At 35.4% G+C, this 20738-nt stretch overlaps 1 protein-coding gene across 7 annotated transcripts; it reads left to right on the forward strand.

The window, feature by feature from the left end:
- Window positions 1-768: 768 nt before the first annotated feature.
- On the forward strand, window positions 769-18044 carry LOC106168570 (uncharacterized). Of its 7 annotated transcripts, none has more exons than XM_087002771.1 (7): window positions 783-927; window positions 1109-1174; window positions 10807-11045; window positions 11200-11359; window positions 11740-12582; window positions 14748-14932; window positions 15170-18044. In XM_087002771.1, exons 3-7 carry the CDS (start codon window positions 10860-10862, stop codon window positions 15641-15643), a joined length of 1848 nt encoding a protein of 615 aa, XP_086858897.1. In that variant the 5' UTR covers window positions 783-927; window positions 1109-1174; window positions 10807-10859; the 3' UTR covers window positions 15644-18044. The 7 variants fall into 7 exon arrangements, with proteins under 7 accessions (XP_086858898.1, XP_086858897.1, XP_086858901.1 ...); XM_087002775.1 differs by having other exon boundaries at window positions 784-927; window positions 1109-1150; XM_087002772.1 differs by lacking the exon at window positions 1109-1174 and having other exon boundaries at window positions 769-927.
- The last annotated feature ends 2694 nt before the right edge of the window (window positions 18045-20738 follow it).

Below are 20738 nucleotides of genomic sequence, written 5' to 3' on the forward strand. Positions count from 1 at the left end.
TAATCTCTCTCTCTCAAAACTAACTTCTAACAATACTAACGTCTAACTATTCTCTGTAATACTATTATCTTAGTAAAAAATATCAATATTAATCAGAGTCATCTGATTCACAGTTTGGACAAATAAATGTAGGGAGTCCTTCAGTGCATTCCTCATGGGCCCAAAGAAGACAGGACTGACACTGAACCCAAACATCCCGCGGTCTTGTGCGACTATAAGGTTCGCAGCAGATGAGACACGGCCATTCCTCATCGTCGCTCGTTTCATCATCAGCTGTTTGCTTTCCTCTCCTTTTGATATTTCCGCTTTCCTTTCTTTTCTGCTGTTTTGTTTGCTTTTTAGAGGCGTTGTTCTTGGTTTTTTTCATTGCGAGAGCAGCCTTATACGGCGACGAGGTTAGCACTGCCGCAGTTTCTGTTTTTCGCGTTCTTGTCCGCTTTGTTTGCAGCTTTGGAAGAATGGAAGAGGGGAAAGGTCGTTAATAATGTTTCTGATTCCTTGGTTGTTTTGTAGTGGAGGAAGGGTAGGTGTATCCGATACGGGAATGTCGCCTCCATCTGACTCCATGGGTTGCAGCGGACTGTGCTGAAGTACGCAGTCACAGTGGCCAACTAAGTCTACTCTACTCCGCCTCTAAGAAGAAAAAAAAACTTCTGCTGCCATGCTCGTTAAACATGTTGAATAATAATAATAATAAATAAATAAATAAAAGATAAAATGCGTCAACCGAGCCTGTTTCATGTTTACTTTCGAGTCACACCTACCACATTCTATTGACAAGTTGCACATGTTTGTTCAAGCTAACCTAGTTTTCTTTCAGAGCCAAAAATGGAGCTGGTTCTTAGAAAACAATCACAGAGGCAGTATACGTAGTTACATTATATTGCAGGTTTGGTTCAAAACAAACAGATAAACTGCAGTTAAAAGGTGAGCTTAACAAATTCTGATCTCGTGCGAGATCAAGCTGTAGAAAACGTAGAAAATTAGTAAACGAAATGCTATAATGCCGAGTGTCATTTAGCGTTATGCTTATAATAGATACACTGAATGACGTGATCCACAGATCCTACGTACAGTCATGGTAGTTCGGGTAGTTTCTGTTTTGTAGCTGGCGGTGAGCGATGTAGCGGATGAAAAGAGGACTCTCAAGGTAAATGGAGCCGCTACAATTGGCGTAAGTTACAATTTGTTAAGTTGTAATATCATGATGATGTGATAATATCATAATAATGAGCGGATACTCAGCCCCGTGTTGCACGAAGTTTCATGCGTTAACACTCTTACCGAGGATCCTATTAACGTCTCCTCTGATATGTGTGTGCTAGATAAGCTTAAAAGCTAAACAACAATTTGTACACTTAAACTTGTCAAGGACCCAAACCACAGAAAGGGGCAACCACAGCTTTTCTTATTTTGGTGGATATTTTTTATAGTAGCAAGTGGTCAGTCAGGGGCGTCTCGATTGTCTGAAGGTTCATTAGTCAGAATTAAGGTTTATTGGTCCCAAAAAACGTAACATTTTCATCACTTTTTTAATCAAGGGTTCGTTGGTCTGAAGGTTCTATAGTGAACATTCGGATCAATAAACCTTGGGACTGTTGAACCTTCGGACTATTGCTACGCCCCGGTCAGTCACTTCATTTAAACCAAATTTCATGATCGTCAAGACTGAAGACATTATCTTATCAGAGTATATGAGCATAACATTGACCCTTGGTTAAGTGCAAACATGAAACTATATTGCACTGACATATTTCACTTCAGAGTTACCTTGTCAGCAATAATGTGCTAGATGATAAAGATTAAAAATGAAGCAGTATTTATTGTTTTTTAGTCTACAGTGTGCACATGATATGTTAAAAAAAATTACCTAATTAAAGCAGAAAAAAAAAACAAAACAGTTTATAGATGTGAGAAAAGTTAAATATGGAAATAAGAGCAACCTCAGTTATTAACTTTCCATTCATGGCAATATAATAAATAAAATATCTTAGTATAAATATTGATTTAGATTATATATATACAAGGAGAATTTTACAGAAAAGTACTACAAAAGAAAAATATATTTGTATTATCTAAAATATAACAATGGGAAATTATGATAAATATAGACCTCAATAAGAATAATGTTAAGCTTTCCATCAAAAAAGGAAATTGGTATCATTTGTGGGGGTGGGGGTAGGGGTGGGGGGTTGGGGACGTCTTGATAGTCCGAAGGTTAATTGGTCTGAAAAACGGTAACATTTTTATTGTTTTTTGTAAATCAAGAGTTCATTGGTCCAAAGGTTCTATAGTGACCAATGAACCTTCGGACTATTTTGCTATGGCCCCATTTGTGGATAACCTATATATCTAAAAAAGGCATTTATTGACTGAAAATGCTCCATTAAAAGATTAAGTCCTTCTGATAATTTCATGACAATGAGTGTTTCACCTCTCTGTAGCAAAATTTTCATAATAAATTTCAATACATATTCCACTAATATGCAAGGTATATATATATAACTATTCAAAGGTTCCATTTTTGAGTTCCTTATATGTTCTATGTGTTAGTTGCTCATAATGGAGTTAGAGACATGGATTCACTACTGACAGAAAAAAAATTAAAATTTCAAAAATGGATTTATAGATCATAATTTTCTTTATGGTTTTGGATAGGGAATACATTAGTGATTAAGAAAAAAATGCTGAAATTATCAGGAAAAAAATCCAGACCAGTTGTTTCTCAGACTAGATGATGAGACTGATAGACGATTCTTATGAATTATAATCAACCAGGATAACGGCAATGCATTGCTTTTTAAAGGAGTGATATCAGTTTAAATTTTTCATTCCTCTCTGTATGCATGCATGCACAAATAGCTTAAAAGGGCTTTGTCATCGTCAGACTATAGCCATTAAAACCTCTGTGCATCATTTTATTTTTAGGATATTTTTAGTTACGAAATCAATAGAGTGAAATAATGAATGGAGGCAGTTTTCTGCTGCCACTCATTATTTCCACTATAACGTGAAATATATTACAGCTGTTATCAATCTTATGAAAAAGGAGTTTAGTCTATGACATAGTGTATTGTTATAACAATTATGTGTTGCAAGAACAAAACACAACCAAACTATACAATATATATTAGTCAAAGTGAATGCTGGAAGGATACACAATTACCAGAGATAGTTTTATTTTCTTCTATCTTGCTATAAACTAAACCCTAAGAAAAGCTAAAAATTATTTATGGTTTTTTAACAACCAGTTTTAACAAGTCATCCCTACTCCCTCCCTTCATCCCTAGAAACTTTGTGGAGGTGGGGCAAGTGGGAGACTACCCATGTTTACTTCCTGTTTCAAAGAAGCTGTGCTGTTGATCTGAGCTGTGCATGACGTAGATAAGCTGGGATTTGCGTACACTTGAAGGTCACAGGAGTAGCAAGCATGCTCTCAGTTTCTCCCCGAGCTGGCAATATTGCTTGTGGAGCTTGGTTTAAACACTCAAAGCTAAATAAATGCAGAATTAACTGATTTGAAACTGAGCTGTTCTGCAACACCAGTGTTCTGTATTTCTTACAATGTTTATTTAGAGGACTGCTGTTATTAACTGGGACATTCTATGGCTGTGGCACAGAGGGCAGATAGGTGCTGAGGGCTTGTGGAGGTAAAGAGAGTATTGATTATATGATTTGTTCAACTTAACATTAGATGAATGAATATTGTGTATTATAATATAATGAACCAGAGTTAGGGTAATTTTGTTCTAAAAGGTAATATCTCTAGAAAGGATGATTATTATATTGTAAGAAAAGGTTGGAACCATAGATTATGTGTTAAAATTATGGCAGAGATGTGAAAGTCTAACAAAATGGACAAGGTAGAACAGCAGGTTAAATGTGTGAGATGATGACTGAGTGTTGGTGGAATTCATGGATGCAATGTCTGAGATCTGTACCACAGCAACTAGTGAAGTTAGAGTGATGGTTCTTTATGCCTGCTTGTCTAAGATCATATACCAGTATGCACAGAGTGAGGAATTCACTACCTTACTGTTTATATATTTGCCAGAAGAAATGCCAAAACAGATTATGCAGCTTCATCAAGGGTTAATGGTGAAATGCTTTAGTTAAGGAAAATAAAAATGCCCAACTTGCTAATTCATAATTGATATTAGCAGATACATTTAAATGGGAATATTTAGGCAACATTTCTTTTTATTTACGCAGGTACTGTATGATATAGCAACCAAGTTTACTGTAGATCTGTCTTCTTTGAATACTGTGGTCTGTACACATAGCCCTCATCTGCTTCTGTCATTGCTGTCACCACTGTTGCTTCGCACTTTCAGTGGTATCACGATAGGTGGAAAACAATTTTACCTTAAGTCTTCGAACTTGCTTTAATCTTGCAGGACTGATTCATAGGAATAATAATAATATACAGATTTAAGGTAAAAAATAAGCTTGATTGTTTTATTTTTGTTGAAGTTATGCTGTTTTTGTGTACATGTAAGCAGTTTTTCCTCAGGTTCAATTCTAAGGCATATTAACTGTCTCAGTATTGAACTCATTAAATACATAAAAGTGTTCTTTTGGCATTTTCCACATCTTAACAATTTTGTTAGTTGAATATATAAAAATGATGGTAAATCTGCTGTTGTGTATGGAATAATAACGTCAAAATTGAAAATAAACTCAAATCTGTGCAGTTTGTCAAATTCAATCCCTCACAATTTTCATAATCTCAGAATGGAGATTGGACATTCAAAATTGTTCTATTAATATTTTTCTCATCCTAACAATTTGGTTAGTTGAACATTTAAAAATGAAAGTAAATTGATTTTTGTGTATTATGTAATAAATTGTTGAAAATGGAAATAAACTCATTTGGTACAGTTATCTCTAGTATACATACTACGGTAGTATTGGCATTTTCAAGGTGTGCCTGCATAGCATAATCAAAAATGGGTGATTATTACTAGTATGTTGTAAAGCTTAATGTAACATTGCATCAAAATTGAAAAAAAAACCTATTTTGAGCACTATAGTGACATTTTAAGGAAAACCATGCCATCTGTGATTTTCAAACTTGCAGAAGAATAGTACTTAAATACAGCTGTAGTTGGAAAAACAGGCTGATTGGAGTCTTTTTTTTTCTAGAAGTGATGCCATTTTTTAAATAAAATATTAAATATTCACATGTTGGCATTTTGAAGGTGTGACTTTGAACATCCATGGATTTGAAGACCTTTGCTAGTCACATTTTCTGAATAACTATGATACTTATAGTATATTGTTAAAAATTGGTGGTGATTATGCTGTTAAGCATTATGTAATATTGCATCAGAATTGATGAGAAAAAACCATTTTGGTGTTTTGCTGCTATAAATGCTGTAAAAGGAAAATTGTTCTACCCATTATTATGTAACTTACAAGAATCATTGATATACAGCTCAAATTGGCAAACCAGGGCCCCGTATATCGAAAGCATTGCGCATTGTGACGGAGTGCAAGCGTCTCGATTTCATAATTCGCCCATACCCGCCCCATATAATACACTGTAGCCTCTATGGGCGCATTCCCATAGATTTTAGATCGATCTATCCCCGTGGGGAGTCTCACTAGATTACTGTCAGATAATCAGGATTAAATGTCTGTCACGCCTACTACAAGCTGTAAGGGGGTAATTGACTTTCATGCCCACTCGGCTGACAGCTATTTAGCGTGAACCCCCAGGGAGTTAGGTCGTTCTAGTTGGATCGATCTAATCTCTGGGAATGGGATCTATGTGATATCGCTATTCGCAATGATTGCTATTCGCAACGATTGGATTATTTTTCTTTCTTACTGTCTGCACACACACACACACACACACACACACACACACACACACGTGAGTGTATAAATATATATATATATTTTTTTTTTGCAGGGGAGGTTAGGGATTCTTTTACTATGCAACTTTAAAAGTCTTTAACTTTCAACATCTTTGTCCTTGTATATTTGTGCAGTAAAGTGGTTTGGCAAATTGTTCATATTTTTTCTTGACCCATATATGTGTACCTGCAAAGTTTAATTAAGACTAACAATATTGTTTGCATGAACTTTCAGCTAGTACACACTATGTGCTGGCTTACAGATCTTATGAAAGACCTTCACATATGCTGACAAGTGTTACTATTACTGTTTTGAAAGATTGAAGAAATGTTTCAGGATTTAATTGAAAGACAGTACCACCTGGCTGCAAAATGACTCTAATTGTTTGTAATTTTATGAATGTTTATGAAAGAAGAAATGCTCTGCTTTACTGTAATGGAATCAGTAAATAAACTGTATCATACAGGGAAGTAAATTTGGACTTAAACTCTACTTTATACAGACCCCCTAAGGCTGACTGATGTCACAGAGAACTGATCCATGTACCTCATGCTGAAACTGTCGGTCCGATCGGTCATGACCGGGAAAATTTGTCTGGACCGGTAAAAAATTGGACGTGGTTGGTCCAAAAGACCGACAAGAGTTTTAAGAGCTGCAGTTTTGAATTTACAGTCATCATTCAACATATGTCACTAACAAAATTATATAAAATCCAAAGCGTTTTTTCCCTTCTATTTCAAACCTATCACATTCACAAACAAAGTAAGCTACCCTAATCGTACTAGTAGTATCTGTTTCAAACGAATAGAGTGATTTTCGGTCCGACAAAATACCATTCGGTCTGGCAAATTTTTCATTACTGCCGGTTGAAATGTCATTCTGAAATCTTTTCAGCATGTCTGGTACCCTGTTCTCCATTCCTGGCTGTGAGTTGTTGGAGGGGTTTAGGAAACAAGTTATTAAAAAACTGCTTAACTTACATCATCTTTTACCTGTGTGCAAGGTGCAGCACTGTTACTAGTATACTGCTGTTTTGAGAACATGTAAGTTACTAATGCAGTATTTATTACTCTGCCTTCAGTGGGTGTAGAAGCATGCCCTTTTCCACATTTGCTGGCAGAAATTACTGCTACATTGTACTGTACATCATGTGTACATTATGTTTAAAAAATATTAGCTGTAGTCTCATAATTCAGTAAGGTATGATTTTATACCTTCTACCTAAACATAGATGACTTTGATTTTGTAACAAAGGACCCATTACTCTTTATTATACTACAATATCTTTTTTTTTTTCATTTCTAAAAAATAATAACAGTAGATTCTGGTATAGTCTTCTTGTATAAATTTCACTAAAATTACTGTCAAAGAAGATGTACAAATATCAGTGTAATTCCCATTTGTTAAAAAATTGTTTGTTATCCTCTAATCCAAGTTTGTCTTTGACTTTTGTCCCTGTGTCTCTGCATAGACAGGAATGGGAATTCAGCAAGATCTGTTACTTTTTAACAGTCATTTATTCTGTTGCTTGTTCCTTCTGCATGTCTCTCCAATTATTTCTACCTCTCCAATTTACTGCACATTTTTTGTCAATAATCCTAGTGGCTACTATGCACACCCTAAGTTCTTTTTAAAATCCTCAATGTTTTCAAATGTTAAGTCATAAAACAACTGCACTACACAGTGGAAAAAAAATCAGTAGACGGAAGTTCAGTTAATGTGTCAACCTTAATATGAGAAGATTTTGATAAGGAGACGAGAAACCACATTGGACTGGTTCTATGAAAATAATTGCTTTGGAACCAATTTCAAATTTAATCAAAAACAATATATATCACCCCATTTCCATAGATTAGATCGACCTACTTTAGATCGACCTAACTCCCTGGGGGTTCACGCTAAATAGCTGTCAGCCGGGCGGAGACGAAAGTTAATTACCTCCTTACAGCTTGTAGTAGGCGGGACGGACATTTAAGTCAGATTATCTGAAAGTAATCTAGTGAGACTCCCCGCGGGGATAGATCGATCTAAAATCTATGGGAATAGAGCCTAAGACTGAGCTTTAATTGTCTTTGTATTCGGTATTGGTCATTGCTTTGTTGTCATATACTCGCACTGCCACATCAATCACATTAATATTTATGACCACCGGTGGTCTGAAATAAAAGTCTGTATTGAATATGGTCTATGAATAATTACCACACAGAAGACATGCACTATGGTACATTATTGCAGTTGTAGTTTTATTCTAGCCATTGTTTCAGACTATGCATTGACAGCTATAACTAAATGCCTTAGACCTCATTCCCATAGAAACCATCAGTACGGATATGTAGATCAATCCAACTCTGCGGGACTCTTGCTGAGGGCAATAAGCTTTTAAAACACACCTGTTCCTGATGTGGAGTAGAATGCAAAAAAAAAACTTGTTTTGTAATCTACTCAATGCCAGGAGAAAGTTTGTGATTCAGTTAGGCTGATTGCATTCAGCAAGAGTCTCCGCAGAGTTAGATCAATCTACATAGACTGATGGTGCCTATGGGGATAGGTTGATAGAAGCACAATACAAGCATAGGTGCCATTGAAAAAAACAAAAACCATTCTAAGCATTGTCATTGTGAATACAGAATACATTCAAAATTCTATGGCCTGATTTAGGTCATTGATTTCTTTGTGCTCATATGTTTAAGCTGCTGGTAGCATTTAAAATATATTGGTTGTGCTTATGTGTTAGAATACAATTATGTGCAGTGTTGCTGGTAGGAATGCTGGGTATTCTGGTATATTTATAAAGATACAAATGCCAGCTGTTATCCTTGGGCCAGTCTTTTGCTGTTTGCTTTGTTAGAACTTTTAAAAGTGAATTACATTTGAGAATGTTTCCGAAGAAGAAGTAATGAATATACTAGGTAGGTAACTTCTTTGCAGCTATGTATATGTTATCTATATAAATAGTTACAACTACTTTGATACAATTTGTATGGTCTGAAAAAAGTATAAGCATGTGATTCTGTTGGCAGTTCTACTTTTAAGATTAGGAACGATCCCTTTCTTCTTATGTTTTGGAAAGATTTACCAGTTTTTACAGTTCTTAGCAACCTGCAGAATAGCCTTGATCCTAGCAAATATACTGTTATTCTAGAGAAAACAACCAGAAAAATATCCATGGATAATGTTTGTCAACTTTTATTTACTGTTGCTTCAGACTTGTTCATCTGACCTTTTCTTCTCCAAATCCAGTGGATGATTCCTATTGTCTGATGAGTGGTTAATGTTAAAGCACTAGTAGTCTTAAATAAGAATGTGGAGGGCACCTGAAGAAATGTTTAATGAGCACTTGCCACCTGCTATACATGTATCACAGAAAATGTCCTAGAAATAGTGTGGCAAATCTATATCTGTAGAACTGACATGAATAACGCCTACTGAAGGATGGTGATGTTCTGCTGGCTGTGGCTTTTGCAAACACTCTCCCCCCGCTAAACACACACACACACACACACACACACACACACACACACACTTATTCTTCCCATTTTTTCACTAGATAAAGATTTTTTTCTTACTGTAAAAAGTGCATACATAGTCATCCCACTCACTATGGTAGTTGTAAAAATGATAACATATCTCTGGTAGTGTATAATCTAAGATCTAATATACCGTTTATTAGATCTTAGGTATAATATGATTAGAGTTGTATTAGAGTAGTACTCATCAACATATTTGACCTTGATGAATTTGCAGGTAATAATTGAGCATCCTTTTTATCAGTCAGATTTTGGTTTCTGTGTCCATTAAGATGGTAGAATGGTATATGTTCAGATACATGTAGCATCTGCAGTTCAGAGGAATGGGGGGGGGGGTCTGCTAAGCATGTGGCTTTCATGTAGCCAAAGTAAACCAAAATACTACAAGCTATCATTCCTCCTCTGATTATTACATGTACGAGCCTTTTTTCTCTTTGTTGAAATAATACCAGTAGGAAGATGATCTTAACTTACAAGAGTTCAATTCACTATTCAATTCACTGTTTTTGAAGGAGAGAAAGGGGTTTATACCAGGGGCGTATTGAGGCCGTCTTCTGGATGATGGTCAGATTTTCAAGTTTACATTGATGGGTATCTAATTTTTTCTGTCGGAAGACGGTCAAAAGTGGAGGATGGATTAACAAAGATAATTTGGAAGACTGTCAGAAAATATCTCTGCATTTTCAGATGAACATGTAAGTTAAAGGCATGTGATATCTATAAGGTTTGATTAAAATGTCATAACTGCAAATTGTCTAGTTAGTGTGCAAGCTTGACAGCTGTCTTGCTGGCTTGTACTTGTCTGCTTGAAACCTCAAACCTTCCTACAGGCTAATGATAATGTTAGCTCAATTCTACTTTCTAAACTTACAGCTTCAAAAATAGGATTGTGAATGGAATGGTCAGTTCATCATCCTTGATTTAATTTTAAGAAAAATCTACCAGAATGTTTGAATAATTTACTTATTTCAGTATGTAATCTGCCATCTAAGTGGATATTTAAAAGATTTGATGTATGCATGATACAGGGAAAAAAAGCAGAGACGATCAAAAATAGAATCCAGTGCCATGGACAACTTTAAAAAGTTAATATTTCGACAAATAAACCACCTCCATGTGGCATTTACACATCCATCTCCCAGTTATCTTATGTAACCCATGAGAGCCCTTTAGGGATATGGTATTATAGGTAATCATATGATAGATATATATCGAGCTTAAATGGTGGCATGATAAAGCAAATAGCAAATGGGTGCACTCCTATAAAGTCCAATAAATGTCAGTAGCATTGCTACTCAATAAGACTGTCCATATCAAAGTATAAAGCTAATGATAAGTTCTATTCTTATTTTGTGCTACATTGAATATAGTCATTCATAAGATTTAATATTAACACCATGGTTTGTTTGCTTTTCAGACTGGTCTTATCTACATGAAGTAGTCATATTGTGAAGGGTGGTCACTGTCACCATGCCAACAGCAGCATCAACAACAATGGAGGAGATACCCAGTATTACCAAGGAACTTTTGTTTGCACATGCTCCCTATGATGTCTGGTGGAAACTTGCTACAAGGCTAGATCCTGACTCCACTGTCAGTGGGAATGACTGGAGACTTATGGCTTCCAAATGTGGTTTTGATAATACACAAATTGTGGTAAGAGTTTGTTAGTAGTTTTTTTTCTTTAATGTACATGTACACGTGTGTATTATTATGAAAATAATGTTTTTTTTTTAATTTTTTTTTGCTGAAGAGCAAATGGGCGGTTAATGGCCTTGCTAAAGGTTGATTGTATTTTTTTTCTTTTTAGCATATTAATTCACTTCAGCGAAATCATGGGAGCAATACTATAAAAGTATTTGAAAAGCTATGTACAGAGAGGCAAGAGATGACAGTTTATGAAATGTTAGCCATATTCAATGATATGGAACGGGCTGATGTCTTTGAAATACTGAAAGATTCTGTCACAGGTGAGGGTGCATGACTACCTTATGTTGCAAGGGGTAGGACATCTCTGAGGGAGAGACATCAAATACATTTGTTAAAAAATAAAGCTTACAGTTTCAATGTTGTAATATCAACATTTGAACCACTCGGCTATGAAAAGAATATATTTTCTCCTGTGTAACTGTTGATTGATGATGAAGGCAATTTTGTTCAGAATTTACTACCAATGATGGAGAGGTTTGATAGACATGTCCTGTGACTTGAATTATTTTTAATGCAGAGTTCATTGAATTCATATTTTTTCATCCGTTCATGGTATCATATTCAACTTATATTTGATCAACATTGATTTGCACAGTTTAAGAAAAAAAATTGAGAAAAGAATTCTTGTGATATGTTTCAGAAATCAAGAAACAAAAAGAAAATCGCTCATCACTAAATTATCTTCCATCTGGTCAGCAGCACACAGAAGCTTGTACATGTCATAGTGGTCAGTTTGCCAGGCCAGCATGTGAAGATGGAATACCTATACCACCCAAGAGAAAAAAACATCGGGGGAGTTCTCCTCCAGACCAGTTGGGTGTAGTCAGCAGCTCTGTGGACAGTGATGGTGATGTTATGATGGACAGTCTGGGCAATGATGTTTCAGGTATGCAGCAACATCACCATCAGCAGCATCAACAACAACAACAAGACATGGACATAGACATTGCAATGATGCATGATTTGAGTAGTTATGGTGATCCTTTGCTTAGTGATTACAGCTTGCATGTGTGTTCTAATGGAAGTTTGCCTCCTGTCACCTCTTTCCTGTCTGGGCCTGAAAACATGGCCTTAGCTCCTTTAGAATCTGGCAGTATTGTACCCCTGGAAGTTGGCCTGGCACGCACAGCTAACAATCATCAGCCAGACAGCTACAGCAGTGAAAATACAAGTGAGGTCAAACCAACCTCTTTGAACCGTCCTATAGAGCCTTGCAAGCATCCACAACAATCAGGACCTACCGGTACCAGCATTCAGTTTGATTCCACCTATGTCCAACCCACTTCATTTAGGAGGCCTCAGGTTGTTCCAAACAGTGATATAACCAATGGCAACAAGCCCCCTTTTACATATCCAAGGAGACACAAGCCTAGTAAACCTGACTTGAAGCCTCTTCCTACCTGGCAGTGTGACATGCGACATAGGACTTTGACTCACTCCCTTTCTGAGCCTAAAGATATGCAGCCGAAAGAATACAAGACAGGTAAACTTGTCAAATACAGACCTTATGGCTGAGTAGTCATTTGTTATCTCAAGCCATGGGTATGTGACTGTCAACACCCAAACTAATGACTCCAATCATGATTTCATGGCGCGAACAAAAAACTTGTTGTTGCATGCAAATTGTGACCTGTCAATCACCTTCCTGTTCTGTATGTGTCAGAGCTTGTCAAGAGTGATTAGTTCTGTATTAATAGTTTACAGTTGAGAAAAAGAACTTGTATGTTAACAGAAAAAAACTGGCCCAGGGATAAAAGCTGGCCAAATTTTTTGCACTCTTTTATGCAATGCTCTCAACAAGTTTTTATCTTCACGCCATGAAATTGAAGGGGCATTAATTCAACATTCGCGATCACATATCTCTGGCTCGAGATCACAAATGCCAATTACTGTTTATAAGGCCTGAAATAACTTCTGAAATTTCTTGTTGCATATTTACAAGAGGCACAGGCTAGCAGATAAATTTTACACATTTCACAGGCTTAAAAAGATTATTTGGCTTAAATTTAAAATAGAAATATTGAATGCTTTTCATAGTTGAGTTGTTAAAATTTTGATATGAATGGGGGTTGTATGAATTTTGAGAACAAGCATATGACACAGTTGAGGAAAAAAACATTGGCTGCACATTTAATGCTCTTTCTTTTTTTTTCTTTTTTTAAAAGAAATACCCAATATGTGCATGAATGAAACTCTGAGTGATTGTCTGACAACAGGTACATTGTTGTGAAGCAAACAGTCGGATATCATTTATTCAGTATTTATGTTATGATTTGCTTGCATATGGCCCTATAAATCTTTTTTTTTTTTCTTAATGTATAATCATATTTTCAAAAAAATGAAAATTATATAGTGGCATTATGCATGCAGTTATTGCCATTCCCAATAAATATTGTTCTAAGTAGATCAATCCAACTGCACAGGGACTTGCTGAATGCAATCAGATAAACAGATTAACTCAACTCTTGTTTCTGTCATACTCGTATAATCACCAACTTTTCTGTTTACACTCAATGCCAGGAGGCATGTTAATATGTTCATGTGCTTTTATTCAGTGAGGGTCCCTGCATAGTTGGATTGATCTACACAGAACAATAGCTTCACTGGGAACGAGCTCATCTAGTTTGAGTTGAGTTTGTATGTGTTTCTGTTCCTATTACTCTCAAAATGATTCTGATTGAAATTTATGTTGTTTTGCCTGGTCAGTTGATGTGCCCTAAATGTTTTTCAACACACGTGATCATATACATATAACATACACATGAAAGTTTTTTCATCATTTAATGCAAACCGTCACTGATATTTCCTAATTTGTAAAACTTCATCTAATAATGGAACATACATAGTATTGTTTTCATAATTGAAAATGGCTTCTTTATTTTTCACTTGAGTCATTACTATGTATTCATCATTAAAAAAAGTTTCACAAATTTTAGTACAAATAAGACTACTGGTAACATTTCATTATGGTTTAAGGGTTTTATTTCTTAGCATTTTTTAAAGGCAAACATTCTGTTTTCATAGTATTATGATGCATTTGTTATGCTAGAGGTACATGCTGAACAAGATAAAAATATTATAAACCGTTCAGTAATTTAGCAGTTATCTCATGTTCTCCCAGTTGTTTTCATATGATTAGGTGTCCTCAATTCTGGATCATATCTTTTGAGAATCTTGGAAAATTAAAGATAAAGCTCTTGTCACATATTAAGTTACAGAGTACTTCCTTGAAAACCAACCATCTGGATCTTATTGAATTGCATCAAATCAAGTGGATACCTGTATTGCCTGTTAAAACTTCCATTATATTATAGCCACATAGGAAGCTGTTGGTTGGAGAGGGGGGCTAACCATTCAGAAAGATTAATGAAGGGGATTCTCTTAGGCCCACCCCCATTCCTGTTCATATGACTGAAGTGGTTGAAAATGGAGAGGGGGACTTCTTCTCATACCATGTTAAGCCTCTGCCTCATGGAAATTCAGTTAAAAGTTAAATGAGAATCCAATTTGATTGAGAGTTCACTTTATTGAGAATTATTGAGAATTCAGTGCATTCATTCAATTTTTAGAATGTCATTGACAAAATACTTGTTTTAATTTGTTTTGTTTTGTTAATTTGTAGAACATTGGATATTTTCTTTTTCTCAGTTGAGAGGAAAACCAGAGTCCTGGTGACATACACAGATGACAATGAAAAACACCTGAAACACATGATAAGCCTAGCAAAGTGCCTCAAGGACAATCAATTTGCAGTGATAATGGACATCAATAAAAGAGAAAATGATGAACTCTATGATGATATGTGTGGGAAAATTGACAAATATTTTGAAAAGGTATGTGTGTAGTAACCCTTTCATATTTATTTCAATTCCTGAACATATGTCAGAAAAAAAGAAATGTATATATTAAAATGGATAATCTTATTCAATAACAGTCCTGAGAAAAATGTTTTGAAATGTTTTTATTGAAATAAGGCATTCTGGATCTTATACGTAATTATCATTTCTGTTAGATATTCTTGAAGATTTGCCTCTGAATAATAGCCTAAATTAAATTTTTGCATTTTACAGGCAAATTATATATTGATTTGCATAAGTCCAAAGTACCGACAAGAAATGGAAGAAGTAGATGATGAGGATGACCAGTTTCTGAGCGGTAGCACAGTATGCCATAGACTTAACACAAGATACATCTACAAACTGATGCAGGGAGAATTCCGCAACAACAACTCACAAAACAAACGGTTTATCCCAGTCTTGTTTCCAAATGCCACGAAGCATGACATACCAGGGTGGCTCCTAAACACTCTTTATTACCGCTGGCCAAATGAATGGATGGATTTGTTCATGTTTCTTTGGCGACCTGATCGTGAGTTTTTGGACAGTAAAATTTCATCAGTCAAGTCAAAGTATGACCAGGATGAGTCATTGCAAAGTGTTCCTCTATCCCCACAGAGTACAAGTAGGAGTGGCAGTCAGTCCAGTTCCTGTAGCTCCCCAGGTTCAGCTGGACGCTTACCAAGAATTAAGAAGGAGAACACTTGATGCTAACTCACTGTTTCTTTATTCCTAGGTATGAAACAGTTACTGCAGTACACCTCCCCATAGGAAAGATAAGGTTCAAGAGTAGAGAAGGAGACCACAGGTATTAACTTGCTGTTCCCTTCTCTTCCTTACTCTAAGTATGAAATACTATCACTTGTACCTGTATGTCCTTTGAGGATGGGAGTAATGGTTTCCCAAAGATAAGGAGAATATGTAATATTGATCAAATTGATTCAAATAATAGTGAATCACATCCTGGGAAGACTTAAAACAAAAATGTCAAGCTTTTAGCTACAGATGTAATAAGGATTACAGGAGTGATGTGATAGACCTTTCAATTTCAGAAATTGACTTAAAAAAAACATTTTATTTAATATCAGTTTTACACATTTGTTACCTCCTAATCATTATGTCCAAGCACTGGTGAACTATAAGCATTTTATAGTTGTTGTGTGTACATATATTTTGTGGCAGCAGACATTCAAAACTGAAGCAGCAAGGCCCTCAGTATACAGGTTTTACTTTAAGCGCCAATGCATATAGATATGTTTTGCTTCATATGGAAATGATACTTTGATAACTTAACCTTCATTTGGGTTTTATTTTCATTTGTTCCATGAAGAGCTCTTTTTTTTGTTCACTAGAAAACCAATTTATTATTAATTTTCTTGGAGGAACTCCTTCACACCTGAAAGGTTTTTAAAGGGTTACCTCCTCTGTTGAAGTTTATATTATCTATTTAAATATGTCATAGCTCGAAAAATGTTTATTAAGATCAATAAAATCTAAGAACTGAAAAAGAAAAATCGTTAAAAGAAAACATATTTTTCTGATCACTTTTTACATGTGGTTTGGGGGTTTATGTTTTCGCATATTGTGACAGAAGATGTATGTGCAGAGTACAGTTCGGACAGTTGCATCATAGACTAGTTGAAAACTTGAAAATGCTCTCTTGCTTACTGATTAGTTTACAAAGGCCAATTGTTGTAAATGCATACTTTAAGAATATATAGCTCCATAAGCTAAAATCAGGCTGAAAAAAGGCCTTTATATAATTATTGTTGTTATGATATTGCATATAATGTTCATGGACTTTATTTGTCTTCACTTAATGTATGGTTATTTTGTCAGTGATGGCTTATCAGTGGTTTGGGGGCAAATTTGAGATATTTGGTTACATGATTTTTTCTATTACCTGGCCTCATATCAGAAAAAATTCCAGAGGCTAATACTGCGATAGTGACTGTGCATGAGAACTGTACAAAGGGATGCAAGTGATTTTCTAACTCAGTTAAGATCTTAGAATTATACAAATTTTCACTGGACCTTTGTAAATTAGACCACCTAACATGGGTAAAAAAAATTATTATAAAAATCTGCCACACCAAGTTGTTCTTCATACCTTATCAGTAACTACAATTTTGGTGATTTCCATCAGAAAGCGGCTATTGAATTATCCCCCAAACCATTTGTTATTTACAGCCAATTGGTATTATATGGTTCTAGGCACTTCAATAGATTTAAATAACACCTGAAGACAATGCCAGCTCTATCAGTTATCAATTTTTCATCAGCATAGTCCCCACAATGAGTAACCCAATAGCATCACCTAAATAAGGAGAAATCTTGGATTCTGTGTATTATTTTGCACTTCAAAACAAACTTCCCTATATTAGGGTATATATTCTTAAGTAGATTTACTCTCAATTTTGTTGCTTTTCGCTAATCATTTACTCTACATTAATTTTCCAATTGATTAAAATATAAGGGTTCCCCTAAAAGATCCAACTAGCTGGATTTGAGGGCCTTTGTTTTGGACTACCCTGACCACACCCACTACTGAAATACGACAGACTACGATTTTCATACATAGGTAAGCACGTAGGTTATTGCCAGGTACAAGAAAATTGGTGATTTTTTTTATCATGCTCAACCCTCTGAGATCCTGGACTAATAAGGAATTATTGACTAAAGAGATGTATTTACTTCTATGCATAACCATCTTACTTGCAAGAGGCTTGTATTTTATGACAATCAGAATAAAATGTTAATATGTGGCACCTGGTGTTTTATGTATCATTCTAGAAAGAGAGGTTTGCTTATTACTATGCATGTATATAGGTATGTGTATTGTGTTTATTTATTTTGACATATTAGCCAAACTGATGTCAATAAAGATAAAGTTTGTATTGATGTGTGCAGTAATAGAACTTGGCTTCACATGTAGGACTTCTATTAGCTGTCTCCTATGCATTTTTTTTTTATTATTATTTTGTAAACTGTGTTGTGTTTGAGGGCTTTTTTCTTTTCTTTTTTTATCAGCAGAAAATTAAGGAAGTGTATAATTGTATTAACTGTAGAACATATTTTAATAGTATGAGCACAAGTATATTTTACTAAAGATGGCGGTATAAAACTGTAAAACATTGTTTGCATTATAATTGTGTTTACTTAAATTTTCCCTTTTTTATGAATATATGAAAGTCTATTTTCTATTGTTACCTTTATTGTACCTGATAAACTGCACACTGTTCTAAAAAAAAGCTGGTTTATTAAATGTACTATAGTGTCTTTTAGAATAAAAATCTTCTGAAAAAAATTAGTTATTTTTATTTAAAATATTTGCGTGTTTTGGTTTACTTCTTTTATGTCAAATGCATGAAAATGGAAACTACAATGGATTTGATTTCATAGGTCAGTCATATAACTAAGGGTAAAAGCCTAATTTTGGTATAAGGGGGTTGTGGGGCGTCAGTTGCGGCTTAGACTACAAGATGCACAGCACATGTAGAATTTAAGTCCTTACTCATATGAGAAGATTAAGCGAGATCATTTTGTGGTCTTTTGGATATATTTACTATTCTGTTTACTAGAATTTCTGTACCTTTAAGCAGTAGACCTATCATTTTAAACACAGGGACCTAATGATATATCAATCGGACGTCGTAACAGCACCATGATTGCGACTGTTGAGAATACTACATTGTGACTTCGCTTTTCTCTGTTTCACTGTGTTCGTAGGATTGTGATAGCAAAGACCCAGATAATTAATTAATGATGGTGAGAAAAGGAATGTCATGGCTAGGGAGTGGATGCTTAGGTAGATGGATTTAAGTACTATTTTGACCGCTGCTGCAAAAACTGGAACACGTGTTGGCATGCGTTTGCACTCCTATATTTACGTTTTTTGGTATGTGCTATTACAGTAAATATAAAAAACGAAGATAAAAATGCCAATGCGTATAGAAACATACGTTAAACGTAAATGAAAGTGTAAACGCATGATTTTTAGTGCTAAAACACGTTCGGACGACACGTCCTTGATAATAAAATGAATGCAAAGAGACACAAGACTAAAGCACATATAAAAAACGTAAATAAAAATATTGAAGCATGACATTTCTTGTTAGGTCGACTCAAGCCTTATTAATTGCACTTGTATTAAAATCAACTTAACAAGTCTTATTGAAGATAACACGATACAGTGGGGGTCATAGCTCCGATCAGGCTTCTGCACATTTTTATACAATCACTGAAAATTTCTTAATTTTTAATGTGAATACATCATTGATTAATTTGATCAAATTTATATAATTTGTGTTTTTATCATGGGTGCACCAAACAGACTAAATGGGGGAGAACGTCACTTTTTGGGGCATATAATGACTAAAATGATCATTTCTGTAGTTGTTCGCAGTGATTTTCTGCGTATTTTCATCACTTCAGGGGGTTAACTAGAGAAGCGGCAACCGGATTTACTATTTGTCACTTTAGATCGACCTAACTCCCTGGGGGCTCACGCTAAATAGCTGTCAGCCGAGCGGACACGAAAGTTAATTACCCCCTTACAGCTTGTAGTAGGCGGGAAGGACATTTAAGCCGGATTATCTGACAGTAATCTAGTGAGACTCCCCGCGGGGATAGATCGATCTAAAAGCTCTGATAATGCAGCCTAGAAGTTATGTAAGGCTCTATTCCCATAGATTTAGATTGATCTATCCCCGCGGGGAGTCTCACTAGATTACTTTCAGATAATCCGACTTAAATGTCCGTCCCGCCTACTACAAGCTGTAAAGGGGGTAATTAACTTTCGTGTCCGCCCGGCTGACAGCTATTTAGCGTGAACCCCCAGGGAGTTAGGTCGATCTAAAGTAGGTCGATCTAATCTATGGAAATGGGGTGTAAGCCTGTCAGTCGCAACTGGGGCCCTTTTTTCGAATGCTCACTTATTTTGCCACATTTTATATTTCTTTCACAAATTAACCGAACATTTAGCAGAAGCTTTCATATTGTATTTTCACAGCAACTACGTAGTAGGATAGCCTTTTAGAAACATCGGAAGCTTTTTATATAAAAGAGAAGTACATTAAAGATATCATATCCTAGATTTTCCCGTCAAAAGACTTTTTCTTGAAAAAAGTAATTTTCACCGAATCTCGAATAATTGTCCTTGCACTAGGATATGCATGTAATATACTGACAGTCAATGAAAACGCATCATTTATTTATCAAATAATATTTTAAGTTCCTTTGGCACATTTAGAAAATAACAGTTTTCATGTGAAATATGAGCCATTATTCAGTCACACAAGGTGAAATAAAGGTCAGAAAAGATAATTAAAAAAAGATCATTAAAATGCAAAGTTACGTGATCAAATCTCTTTGGTTCCGCCCAGCCTCCAGTATCCCCAGGGCCCGCAGTCGCTCTTCCAGTGTCAGACGTGGCATCACAGAACTTTTTTGTCATGTGTCATACTGGATTTGGTGACTACCTTAAATATGCTTAATTAATCACCATATAGTGAGCCTGATTAATTCACACCAATTAGGAAAAACACATGATTTTGTAACAGCTGATCACAAAATCACTGAAGCGGAAATTTTAAAGATCCGAGTAGCCAGCCCACTCTCTTATGACCAAACAAGTGCATTTGTAGTTTTGTACAATGGTTGGAATCGATTCTCGGTAAAAGTACAAGACTACAAAAGTACAAGAAAGTTTTCTGATGCGTTTTCATTGACTGTCAGTATAGATGCTTAAATCCAAAATGTTTTCGCCATATCTTCCTGCATATTCCAGAAGGATATATCAACA

This window comes from Lingula anatina, chromosome 1, assembly GCF_051362555.1.
Source record: "Lingula anatina isolate TDL-2025a chromosome 1, LinAna3.0, whole genome shotgun sequence".
Lineage (NCBI taxonomy): Eukaryota > Metazoa > Brachiopoda > Lingulata > Lingulida > Lingulidae > Lingula > Lingula anatina.

Excerpts from the sequence above, each read along its gene's own strand:
- LOC106168570 (XM_087002772.1), top strand. The coding sequence starts at position 10,860 with ATGCCAACAGCAGCATCAACAACAATGGAGGAGATACCCAGTATTACC. Across the intron at positions 11,360-11,739 it reads ACTGAAAGATTCTGTCACAG|AAATCAAGAAACAAAAAGAA; the intron begins GTGAGGGTGCAT and ends GATATGTTTCAG. Across the intron at positions 14,933-15,169 it reads TTGACAAATATTTTGAAAAG|GCAAATTATATATTGATTTG; the intron begins GTATGTGTGTAG and ends TGCATTTTACAG.